At 45.3% G+C, this 16178-nt stretch overlaps 1 protein-coding gene across 1 annotated transcript in view; it reads right to left on the bottom strand.

Moving 5' to 3' along the window:
- The window catches only part of Cdh17 (cadherin 17), a 69424-nt gene that overhangs the window by 15638 nt on the left and 37608 nt on the right, over positions 1-16178 (bottom strand). Inside the window, exons 11-14 of the mRNA XM_036179992.1 lie at positions 14545-14621; positions 12589-12780; positions 4307-4551; positions 997-1127 (exon numbers count right to left, since the gene is read on the bottom strand). Of these exons, the coding sequence (XP_036035885.1) occupies positions 997-1127; positions 4307-4551; positions 12589-12780; positions 14545-14621 (645 nt within the window). The remainder of the gene's footprint in view (positions 1-996; positions 1128-4306; positions 4552-12588; positions 12781-14544; positions 14622-16178) is intronic.

Genomic DNA, 16178 nt, shown 5'->3' with positions numbered 1-16178 from the left:
TTCCCATACATTTTTATGATTCCTTTCTCTGCTCCCTGTGTCTGCCTCTAATTTAGGGCTTTGTATTTTTAAAGTTTATTATTTTTGGTCTAAAACTGTATTTGTTTGGTAGTAATTTGTTCTACTCTCATCCTTTTTAATAAGCTAAGCAGATACATTACTAGCTAATCAACATAAGATCAACAGAATTCCTACTGCAAGATGGAAAATTCCATTTAAAGACACTCAATGTTTTAATTACCAGCCTTAATTCCTGGTTCGCATACTATTCCTGTGAGTTATCTTTACTTTAATCTGAACATTTTCCTGGAACTCCATGTTCAGAGTGAGTAGACAGCTCGTATCACAACTGAATGAATTAAATAGGATGCAAGGATTGTGCAGGGATGGCTCAAACATCCTGGCATATCTGTGCAATTGTCATCTCTTTCAAAAGTCCACCTTGCCTCACCTGAACAGCAGATACCCAGGTCCCCTGATACCTGCTGAATCAGGATCCCCAAAGATGGACTCCAGGTCACTACCACATGAGCTTTCTGGTAGACAGCCTTGCATAAAGAATCTTCTGCTCCAAAACAGCATGAGCAGTGAGGGCTGTAATTTAAGGCTCAGTGGGCCTTGAATTTCCTGTTTGGTAGAAGCCCTCAATCTCCTTTGAGGAGGTGGTGAGTGAGGTTAGCTAAGGACTCTAGAACTTTACTAGAAGAGGCTCTAGGCCCTGCAGAAAACCAGAGCTGGCAGCATCTCTAATACTCTCCAGCCTCAGGGAAACTCTGTTGGTAGAAGCCCATATTGGCATAGGTGTTCTCTAACACAGTCATTAAGAACTACGTGCACACGCACACGCGCACGCATACACGCACACCTCTGTGCCTGTCTCACCCGTCTTTATGGTTATACTAAGCACTGATTTTTAACCTCATCAATTCTCTTGCCCTCCCTCTTATTTTTATTGATGTTTTTCCTAATATCCTGGTTTGGCTTGGTTTTGCTCACCTATTTCAGTGGCCACCACTTGTACCCGATACAGACTTTCTGTTTCCCTGTCCAGCGGAGCCGCGACGAATATCTCGCCAGTGACGGAGTCCATTTTAAGCCAACCTCTCTTATCACCACTCAGTGAATAACTTCGTAAAGGGAAGCGCAGAAGAAAATGTTACTTTGAATGAAAACAAAAGACAGTCTGTGCATTTATACTACTATATAACATTATCATTTGGATTACCATGGAGCAGAGTCACCAAGTCAGCATCACATTTACATAGCTCTTTGGAAGAAGAGCTGCTCTACAGCAGCTGGTCTCAATGTGCAGATCACCACCCCTTGGGTGTCAAATGACCCCTAAGAAATCGCCTAAGACCATTGAAAAACACAGATATTTACATTGCGATTCATAACAGTAGCAAAATTACAGTTAAGAGGCAGCAACGGAAATTTTATGTTTAGGGGTCACCACAACATGAGGAACTGTATTAAAGGGCCACAGCATTAGGAAGGTTGAGAACCACCGCTGGACAGCATGGTTATGTGATTGTTTTATTGTGCATGGCAGACTGGCAAACTCTGGCAAAAAGCTTATACTTTCCTAGCAATCACAGATGTCAAAGTGAAGTGAGTGTCTTCTGAAACCTTCCAGTACAGCACCCCCTACATTAACTTCAGTGGACAGGACCAAGGTCAAAGTTGACTGAAGTGGTCTTTACTGGAATGGGTAATTCCAGTAAAGTGTGGTAGATACAGTGTACGTGCTGGAATCACAACAAGGTTGAATGGACTGAGAGAAGCTTCGGAAGGAGATGTTGACATGAACAAAAATGTGCCTCAAAGATACACAAGCCAGAACAGAGGGACCAAGACCAGGCTGGTGCATGCACACTGCACCAACCTGCGTGGGCAGCAGTGGATGGGGAAGATGAGGCCATGGAGACTGGGGGAGCCAGAGCATAGAAGCCAGAGGCAGCCACCAAGCTGTTCTGAGTGGAAAAGTGACCTGGATGAAACTGTCTTCAAGAGGACTTATTGGTAGACGTAGAAAGACAATTTGAGAGAAACAAGTCTTGCCTGAGGAAAACCGGTGAGTAAAGTGTTACATCAGAACCGTCTATAACTGGACACCACTTATTCCCACTGCTGGAAATGTCAATTGAATAAAAATTTAATAGGAATTAAAGAACCACATACATGCATGGCTTCAAAACATCATCTACAGTTTTTAAAATTCTGTTAGCCCACATGTCCAGGAATAGGAGTGATTAAAATTATATTTAGTCAAATTCATTTCCCTCAGTGTATTTTTAGCATGTTGTATGTGTCAAGTTGTACTGCATTCATGTTTGTGTGTGGGTGATAAACATAAGCTCCTTGTAGTTGGGCTCTCACCCTGACAGAAGTGAGAAGCCCCGGCAGGATCTGAAGAGGAGCTGGACAATCGGCTTGCTTTGTTTTAAAGCCTCTGCAGATGGCAGTGCACAAGTTGACTCAAATGGGGTAGGTAGGGGCTGGTGGGAAAGGCTGGGTTCTAAACAGAGACAGCAATGCTTTGGACCACACTGGAAGTAGTCAGAAATGCTTGGCTCTGATCTGTGTCAGCAATGGGGTCTATGCTGATTGAAGTTGGGCTAGATTGGGTCTACTGGTGCTGATGGACTCATCTAGTTTACGCAGCTGGAGAGTTTTTAACTTCTCAGTCCACAACTTTGGAGTCTGTGCATCTGGGCTGGCTTGATTATTCTTCATTCATGTGCTGTCTAGAAACATATCTTATAGAACATCCCTTCTTTGTCTCCCTTCACCCTCCTAATCTTCTGACTGCAACTCTGCGGTTTTATGTTCTATACCAGTTTTTGACCCACCAGGGGAAATTCTTTAAATGCTTTTTTTTCTCTGTGCTGACATGCACATACCTCTGGCCATTAAGTATATTAATTTATTTTATCTTTTAATTACAACCAATATTTTTGAAGGAGGCAGAGACTTCTCTTAGATAATAATAGGCTGTGAATTTAGATACTTTGGATCTCATCATGACTTGTGACTCGGATGTATAGCATCATTTCTACACTGAATAATGCAGTATAACCCTCACTCCTTGGTAACTTTGTTGCCCAAAAAAGTCCTCATGTTAGAAGCCGCATTCTCAGGTGGTGAGTTTGTCATGTGCAGGACCTTTGAGAGGTAGGGCCAAATGGGCTGTCCTTGGGTCTTGTAAGACCTCAGCGGCTCCAGATCCCTGTCTGCAATGTGATTCTTTCCCTTTACTGGTGGTGCTGTTGGCTAATAATTGTGCAAGGCCGTCACACCTGCCTATGCTGGTACTGTCTCCATAAATGTCCAGAGCTGTGAGCTAAATAAACTGCCTCTCTTAAAAATAAAGTTACCTGCTTTACACTGTGTTCTAGTAAGCAGACTAGTAGCACACTCCATGCAAGACCATCAGTTAAGTCATATAACTGAACCTTAGTGTCTATAGGATAGCTCAATAGGAAGTAAGACTTCACTCAAGTGTGTAGAGAAGATTAAAAACTGGTCCTTTGAAACTACATGCACCAGCTAGTCATGCTGAAGTATTTGTTTGCCATATACGTTCTGGACAGTATTGTACAAGGCAAGCAGAAGACCTGAGTTCAAGTCCTGTCTATGCTTACTAACCATGTGATCTTTAAGATCATATGGGTATTATACAAATGCGTATATGTGCATGCAGTAAGCAAATTAATTAATGTATATTATTGAGGCAAATGTATGTGGGGGCTGTTGCACCAAAAAATGTGTGGGGGGGAGATTGAGAATGGCTGAGATAGGAATATTTACACATTGGTTAGAATCTCACCTTGAGAACTAGCCCCTCTGGGAATGAGAGGCATGAGTCTTACTATCCCAGACTAGCTCTCCGGGGAATGGGGAGCCCAAGGTCCCTACATCTAAGACAATCCCTTTGGCCTGTAAGGTGGCCTTCTCAACTCACTTGGGCTTTTACCTCTCTACAATTCCAGTCCACTTTCCCTCAGGAGCCTTCTCCAGAATCCCAACAGTTCAGACCCGGGAACTGGCCGTGGCTCACCCAATCTTGGGTGGGGGCACCTCCTGACTTTACTAGATCTCAGCTAAGGCCTGCAACAAAGGGACAGAATGGCACTTGATGCCACATGTCTGAAAAACTGAATCAAAGCCAGAGACCTTGCTTCTGATTTCTGCTCCATTGGTCCTGAAGCCAATACATGATGCTTCTCTACTTCCCAGACGGCCTTAGCTCCCTGGCTGTAGCTGTGGCATGCAAGCAGGCCCACACAGCTCTGCTGTCCCATACCTCACAGGCAGGCCTTCAGGATCCCTGGCAGTCACGTTGCCCACTTTAGTGCCTACAGCAGCATCCTCTCTGACTTTCGCTTGGAATATAAGTTGGGGAAATACAGGCACTTCGTTCACATCCGTCACAAACAGCTTGAATGAGGCAAAAGAACTAGCGTTGTACATTACATTGGGCACCAGCGGCTCAGGGTTTTCTGCTTGGAACACAATGCTGGCAACTGGTTCGGTTTCAAAATCAAGAGGCTGTGGAAGAGGGGAAAAAAGAGGGAAGTTAACCTTGGAGTGAATTGCCCCCTAAAGGATTCATTTCTTCAAAACTCATGCAGTCTTAACCTAAACCTACTTCTCAAGAGAACCACAGGGAAAAACCAAAAACACAACTTTACTTCGGGTGTAATCAGGGCACTGAGTGTCTCCATGGACTGTCCTGAAAGAGGGACTCTAACACAGCCCTCCTTGGATTCATTCAACCCTGGGGCACCTGCTCATCCCTCAGCAAAATCTTTATTCTCCTCAGGCAAGGGCAGCTAGAAAAATATTCATACAACAGAGATGTCCACATGGTATGAGGAATTCAGAACCAAGACTCGAGGTAAGAGATTCTAGGAGCGGGGGAATGGAGGCCATGACAGGAAGAGAATGTGTTCCCATTCCACATGGCCAGAGAGGACCAGCAATAAGCCATTCCACATGGCTTATGTGTGGGATAATCTAACCAGCAGGCTACCTAAGAAAGAAAGAGTTGATTCAGAAAGTGATCCATTCCCAATTCTGGAAGTTTTCAAGCATAGGCCATGTGCCAGCACAGGAAGACTTAGCTATCTTATGAACAATTGGCCCTATGGGACTTCATGTCCCCCTCTAAGCAAAATTCCATAGTTCTATAAGAGGAGAAAGACCAAGAAGAGGTGATAACCCCTGCCATAGGCCACTATCTCTGGACTCGAGGATCCCATAGGACTCTAAACCCCTGAAAACTGAAATCTCAATACTGTGTGTGTGTCTGTGTGTGCACGCACGTGCGCACACGCTCCTTATTTTAGGATGAGGACATACGGGCTTTTAAAATCCCATTATTTGTTTGTATGTATGTGTATATGCATGCTGGTGCATACATGCATGATACATGTACCAAGATCAAAAGACAACGTGTGGAGTCTGTTCACTCCTTTCCCACGTGGGTCCAAAAGGTCAAACGGGTTGTCAGGCTTGTGGAGTAAGTGCCTTCATCCACCGGGCCATCTTGCTGGCCCCAGTCAGCTGGTCAGATCCTCAAAAGGACCTAAACCTCAAAAACTAGGGAGGACCAAAGCAAAGCCAAAAGCTACAAATGGAGGAAGCAGCAGCCGTGACTTTATCTAGACACGCGGCTCTGGAGGACTTGAGACATCTGGGCCTGACCTTATGTCATTTTCTCAGCAGCTACACAGGTCATGATATTCACTCGTGGAGCAACAGACAGACACACGATGCATTGACTCAGCCTACCATCCTGACAGCAAAGGAATTCTCCCCCAGGAGTTGATCGATACTGTTCTCCTCATCCCTTTCCCTCATCCCACCATCGAGCCTGAAACAGACAAGCTTCACCTCCTCTGCAGCTGCACAGCACCCAAGCCAGGGCTTTAGCTGTGTTACTACTTTGTTTCACTGGCCGTCGGCTCTGTGAGAGGATGAACTGTAGCGTGTTCTTCTCACTTCCCATCTTTCTGACACACAGTACCCATAGTATAGCAGCTGGAGGATACACAGATAAGGCTTGAGCCTTGACAGTTTCAATGGAGAGAAAATTATAGAGACCATCCTTTCCCCCGAGAAATCCCTCACCCATGCACATATTCTGACAACTAAACCCCTAATTCATAAGCACAATGAGAATCCTGGGAGAGAGAATCATCAGTCAGGGTCACTTGCAGGAAAACATAGGAAGCAATGACATTTGATTAATAAAAGGAGAGGCTGTTCATAGAAATAAGTGCCCATTGGCTGCTGGGCATCAAAGGCTCGTTGATCTAATGATCAATGGTTTAATAGGACTCTTGTGTGCTCAGAAATCCTGGGACTCACTCCAAATCCCAGAGGGTCACTACAATGGTGTCCAGCTAAGGTAAGAGCCCAGTAAACACAGCAGGAAGGAAGAACCCCCTAGAAAGTCAACACAAGAAGACAGAAATGGATGGGACTCGAACTTGATAACCAGCCTGCCACAGTTGTGGCTCTACCCCAGTCTCAAGTAGACATCACAGCTGTCTACACACCTAGGCAAATGAAGCCTTTCTTTCTGGTCACCACACAAGCCTTGAGTCTCCTGCCTAGCTTTTCCACCCACCACTCCGGCCCTAGAGCTACAGGGGTAAGGCGATGAAAGCCTGTGTCTACAGATGAAGAGGAGCTGTGGTTCTGGAACAGATCACACAAGGCTGAAAGAGAAAGATGGCATAGAATACTAGACATCAAGCCAAAGGCGTGAGGCTTTATTCTTGACCTGTAAGGTCAGGTTGGGTTTCAGAAGTGTTCCCTCAGTACTTAGTGAATAGAGAGACAAGAAACAAAGGGAGTTTACTGCTGAGTGGCTATACTCTCTGCTTAGCCTTCACATCAGACTACCACCCAAGCAGCCCTGCTGCAACACCATGAAAAGTTTGAATGGAAGGCACTAATTAGCAACTCTCAACAAACACTGCTGAATCCATCCATGCAGGCTTTCATGGTAGTTGAAAGCCAAGTTAAGAGACCCACGGGGACACGTTCATCAGACAAGCAGAAAACCTGCCTTTGTCCAGACTCCCCCTCTGCGCCCGACTGCCTTAAAGGTCAAGCTAGGTATTTAGATTCTATCTGGAAACAGACAACATGCTAAGAGTAAGGGTCCAGGACAGGACATTTCACATTTTCGATACATAGAAACCATGTGCATACCGGCTTTCCAGCTGATGCCTGAACTAGTTAAAACATCCATGACTCAAGAATTCAAAAGGACTGCCCATAGTGGGAAAGGGGCAAAAAAAAAAAAAAATACATAAAAATAAAAACCAAAGCAAACTCCGAATTTCAAGAAAGGAGGTCTCAGGAGAAATACTGGTGTACCAGGAAGTACTAAGATAATAAACAATAACAAACACCATTCCTCATTACTGACACCAGCTGAGCCCTGAGAGCATGATCATCCAAGGCCCCGTGACTCCAGAGCATTGCATAGGAAGCTTTTCAAAATCCCTGGTTTCTGGGCTTTCCTCTGAAGAGGCTGTGGTGCAGCCCCTGGTTCAAGGGTGTGTTTAATCACACCCCAAAGTGACTGACGTTTAAAAGTGACTGAAGCCAATTGGCCCCTTGATATAGCCACAAACAAGAGCATACAAGCAAGACTGAGCTGTTCTTAAGAAACCACCTTGTGGAGTTTGTAACCAGTGTAAGCCGCTTTGGCAAAATCACTCAAAGTGGGTGAGGGTACGGAGATGGCTTAGTGGGTAACAGTGCTTGCTGAACAAGAAACTGAGCTCCAATCTCCAGTGCCCATGTTAATAAAAGGTGGGGAGGGAGCTAGGCATGGCCATGTATGTCGCTGGAGACAGGGATATCTGTGGGGCTTGCTGGCTGCCAGCCTACCTCCAGGCTCAGTGAGAGACCTTGTCTCAAGGGAATAAGAAGGCAAGTAATACAGCAGGCTGCTCAACACCCTCCTCTGGCCTCCTGGATGCACCCTCACATATGTGTATACACCATACACTTACACCAAATCCACACTCCAACATACAAAATATGAATATATACATTTGTCTCATGCTTTGCTACATCTGATGGGCTAAAAGTGGTACATCCTAAGCAAAACTCCATCCCTGAGGGTTTGTTTTGCTTAGCACTTCAAAGACCCTAATCTAAGGTCCCTGCTCCAGAGGAAGCCACAGAAGCCTCCAGCTACCCTGTCCATCAGCACCGTGTTTGCCCATTGGCAAAACACTCTTGCAGAAATATGCTTGGTGCTATGGGGAAGAGTGTGTTTAAGAACTTAGTTGGGTTAAAAATGCAGTATCTCTCTTGATCATTGCAAACAGGAGTTTAAGCCTCTGGTACAGTTGGTGCCTGTCAGCCTTCCAGGACTCCAGCTGTGTTCTGAGATTACCTTTCAGTGATTAGCCTGCCAAATTCTGTCATTCGGGTTCCGTTGTCACAGTGCCTGGGGAACAGAGAGCTGAGACTTCAGGACCCTAACATGCAAGTTCAGCAGGTGCTTATGTGACTATTAGTAATTGCACATGAAACAAATTTCAATTATTCATTCAGTCAAGCAATACTTAATATCTTCGTGTATCATATGTCAAGCGATATTCTAGACATGGGAAGTACAGCAACATACAAAATAAGGATGAGAAGACTTTGGTGAGTGGCCACTATAATCCCACCTCATATAAGGTTTATGCAGAAGGATAACTATAGCCCTCCCCTACAGAAGGATCCAACCACACATGGTCAAGTTAGCTGGGATTGGTACATGGTAAGATATCACAAAGAAAAAAATGACATATGGCAGTTGTTTAGTAGGACAAGCATCCCCCTAGCTTCCCTAACAGCCTAAAGTGGCAGAGGAGAAACAAAATCACACCACCATGCTTGGCAGGCCACCCCTTCCCTCATCCTTCCCAGGTTCGCTCTCTGTGGAGCTGGCCAGGAATGGAAGGGAAGCTCCTTCTCCACATGTCAGACTTCAACAGGCTCTGGGAGTTACACCCTGAGCTCTGCTGAGCCCAGTGGGCCCCTTCATCACATGGGGTGTGAGTGACCACCGTGCAATCTTTTCTTGTTGCTGTGACCAAATACTGGACAAGAGGCAACGTAAGGGAGGAGGGACCCATTTGAGCTCACTGCTTAAGGAGAGGCACATCACCACAGCACGGAAAGTGTGGCTGGCCATGTCCTGTCTGCAGCCAGAAAGCAAAGAACTGGGTAGCCAAGAAGGCTGGGCTATAAAACTTCTTAGCTCTGGCCCTAGTGAACCACTGCCTCCAGCAACGCTTCACCTCCTGGAGGTTCTACAACCTTGCAAGATGGCACCACCAGCCTAAGAGTAAAGTGTCCAAACACACAAGACTGTGGGCACTATTTCACATTCAAACATCAGGTGCTGGCCTGTGGCTCGGCTCAGAGACACGATCACCTTTACCTTTGCTCTTTGCCTTTTCTGTGCAACTGCTCTACTTGGCCTTCACTTTCGGCATTTGCTTTCGGCTTTCCATTACTCTAGTTCCAAACTATCCTGGGCTTTTCTTTTGTAGCCCTAACCAACAGGCAGTATTTCAGCAGGTTCTCTGTTGAACCTCTCTCCATTTAACCAGAAGGTTTGAAACCTCTGTGAAAAGTGCTTCAGCTCAACATCTATTGGATGATGTGTGTGTTGGCTCCAAATGAGACATCTGGTAAACCCTTTATGAGTTCTAACACAAATTCAGCAGCTACAGAAGAAGGAATCAAGACTCAGGTTCATAGTGAGTAGGCTGAGGGAAAGTTAAAGGGACCCTGGAAAAAGAAGTGGGAACTATGAATTACTACTTTATCTCCAAACTCTCCAGTCTTTCTAGAAATGAGGAAAGCAGGGCAATGCCGTGAAGGATGGAGTTGCAGTTCTTCCAAGCTCCTCTTGGTGAAAACATTGAGCCCTCATTTGGACTCACAGGCTAGCTAAAAGCAGGATAAAAGTCTGCCATCCCTTTTCCATTTCACATCTGTGTCTTCTGTCTTAAAACTTCAGGTCACCTTCCTGCTTAGCTCTGAGTAGGGATATGCTAATCACTTAAGGAGCCTGCATCTAGAGCTTCATTGTGGGCATGCTAATCACTTAAGGAGCCTGCATCTACAGCCCCATCCCTGGAGCTAGAGTGATTTAGCAGTTAAACTTCTGCGGAGGACCTTAGTTTGATTTCCAATACCCACCCTGGATGACCTCTTCTGTCCTTCATGGACATTTGCAGTCACACACACACACACACACACACACACACACACACACCACTTAAAAGTAAGAAATGAATCTAAAATCCCATCCTCACTCAAGGTACAAATAGAAGAGGAATTGAGGCATCTTCCTGCCAGGTTTTTACAGCATCCAGTTCCAAATTGTCCCAAAAGACGTCTGAAAATGCCAGTCACTGTCCTAACCCTACAGCCACAGCCACCTTAGAATCTAGGAACAGTAGACTGCAAACAGATCAGCCCCAAGCTGGAGATATCATCACATGAGTACCAGCTAGTCCCTCCAGTGACCAGGACTTAATTATGCACGCCTCTCACCCTGTCCTCTCCTCTATGTAAACCTAAAGCTCAAGTCAGTTCTCCAAAGGTGGACTGAATTCCTAACCTCATTTGTTTCCCCATACAGCTGCTGGTTCAAACTCTTTCCTGCCTCTCACCACTGATACTGTTTGTTTTGACAGAGGGGTGACCAGACCTCACTTGCTAGACTCCCCAGAATGGCACCTCCAGCCTAGGACTCCACTTACAAAGCAAGGATAGATCGGGGTTAAAAAACAGACTTGTCCATCAAACCCTGAAAGGAACTCACAATCCTCCATCCTATTAAACAGAAGTCTGTGCCAGGTACACTGGTATCAGAGTTTTCCTCCTAAAGGGGGAGTGAACCCACATGCTAGCCCTACCCTACTCCACATGGCTGCTAGATTTAGAAATATATAGAGTCCCTTAATTTCAGATAAAGAAATTTTAATATAAAAGTTTTATAAAAAATGTAATATAAAGTGAGACATGCTTATATTTAAAATTTTTTTCATACTGTATTTATGAATCCCAACTGGCAATATTAAATACTTGGTCAGTTAATGAGAGATTACAACTTGTACCTTGACTTTCTTTCAGGGGGCAAGAATGACAAAATGTGCCAGGAATCCACTGCCATCCCTGAGAGGTCACTGCAACTATGTCACCTTGCCTTATTGGTCTTGACACAATCACACGTAGATCAATTTACTTTGTAATCATTAAGTGTTGCTCAGCTATGTCCATAGCAGCATTATTCATAATAGCCAGAACCTGGAAACAACCTAGATGTCGCTCAACTAAAGAATGGATAAAGACAATGTGGTGCATTTGTACAATGGAGTACTACTCAGTTGTTTAAAAAAGAAAAAATGATATCATGAAATCTGAAGGCAAATGGATGGAGCTAGAAAAAATTATCCTGAGTGAGGTAACCCAGACCCAGAAAGACAATCATGGTATGTATTCACTCATAAGTGGATATTAGCTGTAAAGTAAAGGATGACCAGGCTACAATCCACAGACCCAGACAGGCTAAGTAACAAGGATGGCCCAAGGTGGGGAGGATAGTTCTCCCTGGGAAGAGGAAATAGAGGATATCTTGTGGGTGGACTGGGGGTAGGAGAAGATGGGAACATGAGGGGTCAGGATGACCCCAGCTAAGTCTCCTAGCAATAGCAGATGTGTAGCCTGAACTGGCCATCTCCTGTGACCAGGCAGGAACTTCCAGTGGAGGGATTCAGACACCAGCCCAGCCACATAATCTTTGACCTACAGTATGTCCTGCCTATGGGATATGTAGGGAGTGGAGAGGATTAAATGGTGGTGCGGAGATTGTGGGCATGGCCAACCAATGACTGGTCACCACAGAGTGAGCCCACCCCTGACACTGCCTGGAGGGCCCGGACTCAGAGGCTAGATGGTCCAGAGACCTGGGATAGAATCAAACATGATTGGAGAAAAAATTCAATGTAATGATGCCTAACGAGATTCTGCTATACTCTTAGATTGATTGTCATCAGAGAGGCTCACCCAGCAACTGATAGAAACAGATGCAGAGACCCACAGCCAAGCACTGGGCCAAGCTCAGGGAATTCTGCTGGGCGGGAGGGGAGGGTCAAGGTCATCACAAGGGAGCCCACAGAAACAACTAACCTGGGCTCATAAGAGCTCACAGAGTCTGGGAGCCTGCATGGGACCAACCTAGGTCCCGTGAGAAGCTAGGTCTACCTGTAGGACTCCTCGCAGTGGTAGCAGGGGCTGTGCTAACACTCTAGTCCCTTTGCCCAGCGCTAATACAAGGGGAAGAACTTAGACTGGAACTTGATAAGCCATGCTGTGTTGATACTCATGGGAAACCTGCCCCTTTCTGAACAGAAACAGAGAAGTGAATGGAGGGGGCAAAGGGGATGGGGGGGGAGGGATGGGAGGAGGACAGGGTGGGGAAACTGCAGTCGGGATATAAAAATAAATGAATAAATCTAATTAATAAAAACCATTAAGTGAGCTCTCTACCTTTTTAATCTTGACGTATCCTGCATTGGTCTGGGGGTCTGTGGTGACTTCCAGTCTTCCCTCAGCATCTCCCTGTACGATCTTGTACAGGATTTTAGAGCTCCCTGTAAAGGGCTCGTCAGCATCCGTGGCTTGGATGACTAAGATGGTGGATCCGATGGCTGTGTCTTCAGGGAGAGTCATGTTTCCATACTGAGGGAGAAACGGGGAGGGAAAGGAAACACAATGTCCACTGTCAATGAGCTTAACTGCCAAAGCACAAGTGTCCCTGGGTTCAGGGCTGAGGTCACAGCTGCCACTAACACCAGGCACAGCTTTCCTCCTGATGAACACAATACAGTTGCTTTTAACAGCGTTTGTACTCATGAACTGAAGTCTACACCAAGAAACATAACATCTTAGACATTCTAGAAGGATTCTAAAATAGATTTCCCCTCCAACACCCAGCATGCTTAATAACTATAATTATTTGAATAATGATGATAGAATAGCCATAATATGTGAAATGCCTATGATGTGACAGATACTTCTAATTCTTGAATCAACTAAGCAATAAAGATTAAGAGCTCAAAACACTGAAGTCAGAGTTGGCCACTGATCCTAAACTTGCTTTTTGTTAGTTGAATGATGTAGTTATCACATTTCTTTAGACATGGGCTTGATCACTTGTCTAATGGGAAAATGTAACCTACCATTTTAAGAGAGATGATACATGTAAAGCCCCTGAATGCCTGGTACACAGTGCTTGTGAAAAATGAGCAGCAAAATACCCTAGAGGCAGCAAACCTACCAGTGACATTTGGCAGAAGAGCTATGGGCGATCATGGTCACCCCCACCCAGGCCAACAAGGTGTGATAAAACCCAAACCTCCAAAACCCATGCTCCTCACTCTCCCATAAAGCATTCTGGTTCCCCTGAAGCCTATTCTTCCCACATCATGATCTCAAAATGGTAACAGACAGGGTGCAAGAGATGATGTTGGCAACAGAATAAGAAAGCCCACTTCCTCTCCAGCCAGGTTTGCATCTCCAAGCTTTTAAAGTCCCCACTGCAGAATTCTGCTCAATCTGCTTGACCACAGTCTGGTGAAATGCAGGAAGACGCAACACTGGGAAGGGATAAAATGCCCTAGAGGATGGAGGCTGAGAAGAAATGAGTTCTTTATTTCATGCTTGCTTAACCTCAGTGCCTGTTAGACAAGATATATCCCATCACACTTCTTATGGTACTGAGCCCTACCATAAATCAATTCCCTTCTTTGTCACAGCTTTGTCCCTGTTTTGATTTATGAACATCATCAGAGGGCTCTGGACTGCCTCAAAACTGACTTCTAACATAACACGCTAGTCAAATGGTCTTCACGCTCCCTTGAGCTAAATAAATCAAGACATCCCTTTTAAGGGAGCAATGATAATGTCATGCCATGACTACAGCATTTGCCTTGATGGCCTTTCTATATTGATACTTCTTACTCTACGCCCAATTCAAATTATCACAAATATATGGAACACATTCTTTCTAGGCTTAAGCCAGAGATTTTTTTCCCTTGCCCTTTCCTCTTACCTGGTTAAATACAAAATGAGTTAAAGTTGTTCGTATTTCTGATGCTAATATTTTACGCTAAATGCTTGGAGAAGATTAAGTAGCTCTCTACCTACTGTGTGTTGCATGCAAACTCTATGACAATCCACAAGCCAGCCATTCACCTTTCAATCTGAAGAAGACTCTGGCTGTAGATTTTAAGCAGCCTTTGGAATAAATGAGTTGCTAGCAGGAGTTTATGAGCAGACATTCCCAGGTACTATCAGTACATCCTAGCATCCCTGAGGATTTATGCTGAAGATGGTACCTGGTTTCTGTTCATGCATTGACCTGGTACTTTGTGTTTTTATTCAAATTAAGGGTTCAGTAATATGATAAAACTAAAGATAAAACAAATGGTGACATCTACTCACGTCTGATACTTCAAAGATGGGAATCTGGTCGTTGATATCAATAACATTGACTTGCACAGAACAGAGGGTCTTGAAATCTGAAAACCAAAGTCATACCACAGAATTCACACTGGAAATCATGCATTAGCATCAGGACTTGGTTAAAAAAAAATGGCAAATGATGTGACAGCCACTGCCACAATTTCACACTTCATGTGAATGGAAGCTGCTCTGCTCCCCACTTCACCCACAAGCAGGTCATCAAGAGGGGGTGGAAGCCAGACTGGGCCCTGAGATGCTTTCCTGAGCTTCCCACTGCCCCATTCGAGGGAGGGCTTTTCCGCCGTGCAAGATGGCTGTTTTTCTGTGAAGCAGCCTCCCTTCTGGGACAGGTGTATGCTTCGAAGTCTCTGAAGTCCAAAGCGACACTGTCCCTTACAGAAATGCTACTGACTATCCCACGGGCTGTCTTTCCTTCTCAGAGTACATCCGCCCAGATAGTCCCTTCCAACACAGGGGAGAGGGTCAAGGCCACCAGCTTTCCTCTCCTCCAAGTAAGGGAGAAAGTCATGATTCACCTCCAAGGGAGGCTGAGAGGTAGCTCACAGAACCCCGGGGAAAGGGCTTTGAGGGGGCGTGACAAATCAAAGACTGGTTAGAATCAGCAGTTGGATACTAGGTCTAAGATGAGCATAGCTGACAGGTGTGGGAGGCTGTCTAGGAGGAAGCCAGAATGACAGAGGAGAGTAATTTATTGGGGAAGAAGGATGCTGCCATCTTTTGAACTATAATACAATGCACTGGGATTTGGGACCCCATTATTTGAATTCTGGCTCTTCCATACACCAGAGATGTGAGAACATGGGAGTGTCATTGTATGTCTCTGTGCCCGTCAGCTTATCTACACAATGTGGAGAACAACAAAACCAAGGTCCTCACCCCAACACGAATGTTAGTGTTCTGTGTGTCCCAAGCCTGTGTGACAGGCCTTGTCATCTCTTGACATGGTTACTTCATAATGTGTGTACCATTATCATCCTCATTCACTTTTTAAATGCAGAAGCCAGGAAGTAGAGACTTTAGGAAGCCTGCTTAAGGTCACATGGCTGATAGTAGAGCCAGAATTCTGTGCTAGCTTTTTACTCTGCTCTGTGCTCAGATCCAGGCTGGACCAACCTCTTCAATGATGTCCTTGTCCTCCCGCTAACAGCTAGGTTCTGCCAGTGGGGGCTGGCAGGAGATGGGAGGAAGGACAGAAGAAAGTGGTGCTGTGTCCCTCATCCCTGTCTATGAGCACAGGTCTTCCCGTCTCCTGAAGTCCTTTCAGGATTCAGGGTGAACGTCCCCACTCACCCCCGCCCCCCCCCCCACACACATCATACCTGCTAGCTTCCCTTAACTGTGCGTCCTTTAACTATATTGGCCACCCCCTTTGAGAAAGCCTTTCACTTCCAGCTGTTGTCCTCACTGATCTACCCATGTAGTCACCCCAGAGCTTGTGCTCAATGCATTGCCCAAGAAACGGAATATAATTTCTAACCTGTTTATAACCAAACAGATATCGATGACAGTTGGAGCTGATCCCCAGAACATTTACAGATAGAAATGGGTTGGTTCAAGGCTCTGAGCTTACTGGCTCTAGTCTCTGCAGAAGC

Source organism: Onychomys torridus, chromosome 2 (assembly GCF_903995425.1).
Source record: "Onychomys torridus chromosome 2, mOncTor1.1, whole genome shotgun sequence".
In the NCBI taxonomy this organism is placed as follows: domain Eukaryota; kingdom Metazoa; phylum Chordata; class Mammalia; order Rodentia; family Cricetidae; genus Onychomys; species Onychomys torridus.
The sequence above is the reverse complement of the archived record's forward strand: the minus strand, read 5'-3'. Positions and strand labels throughout refer to the sequence as shown.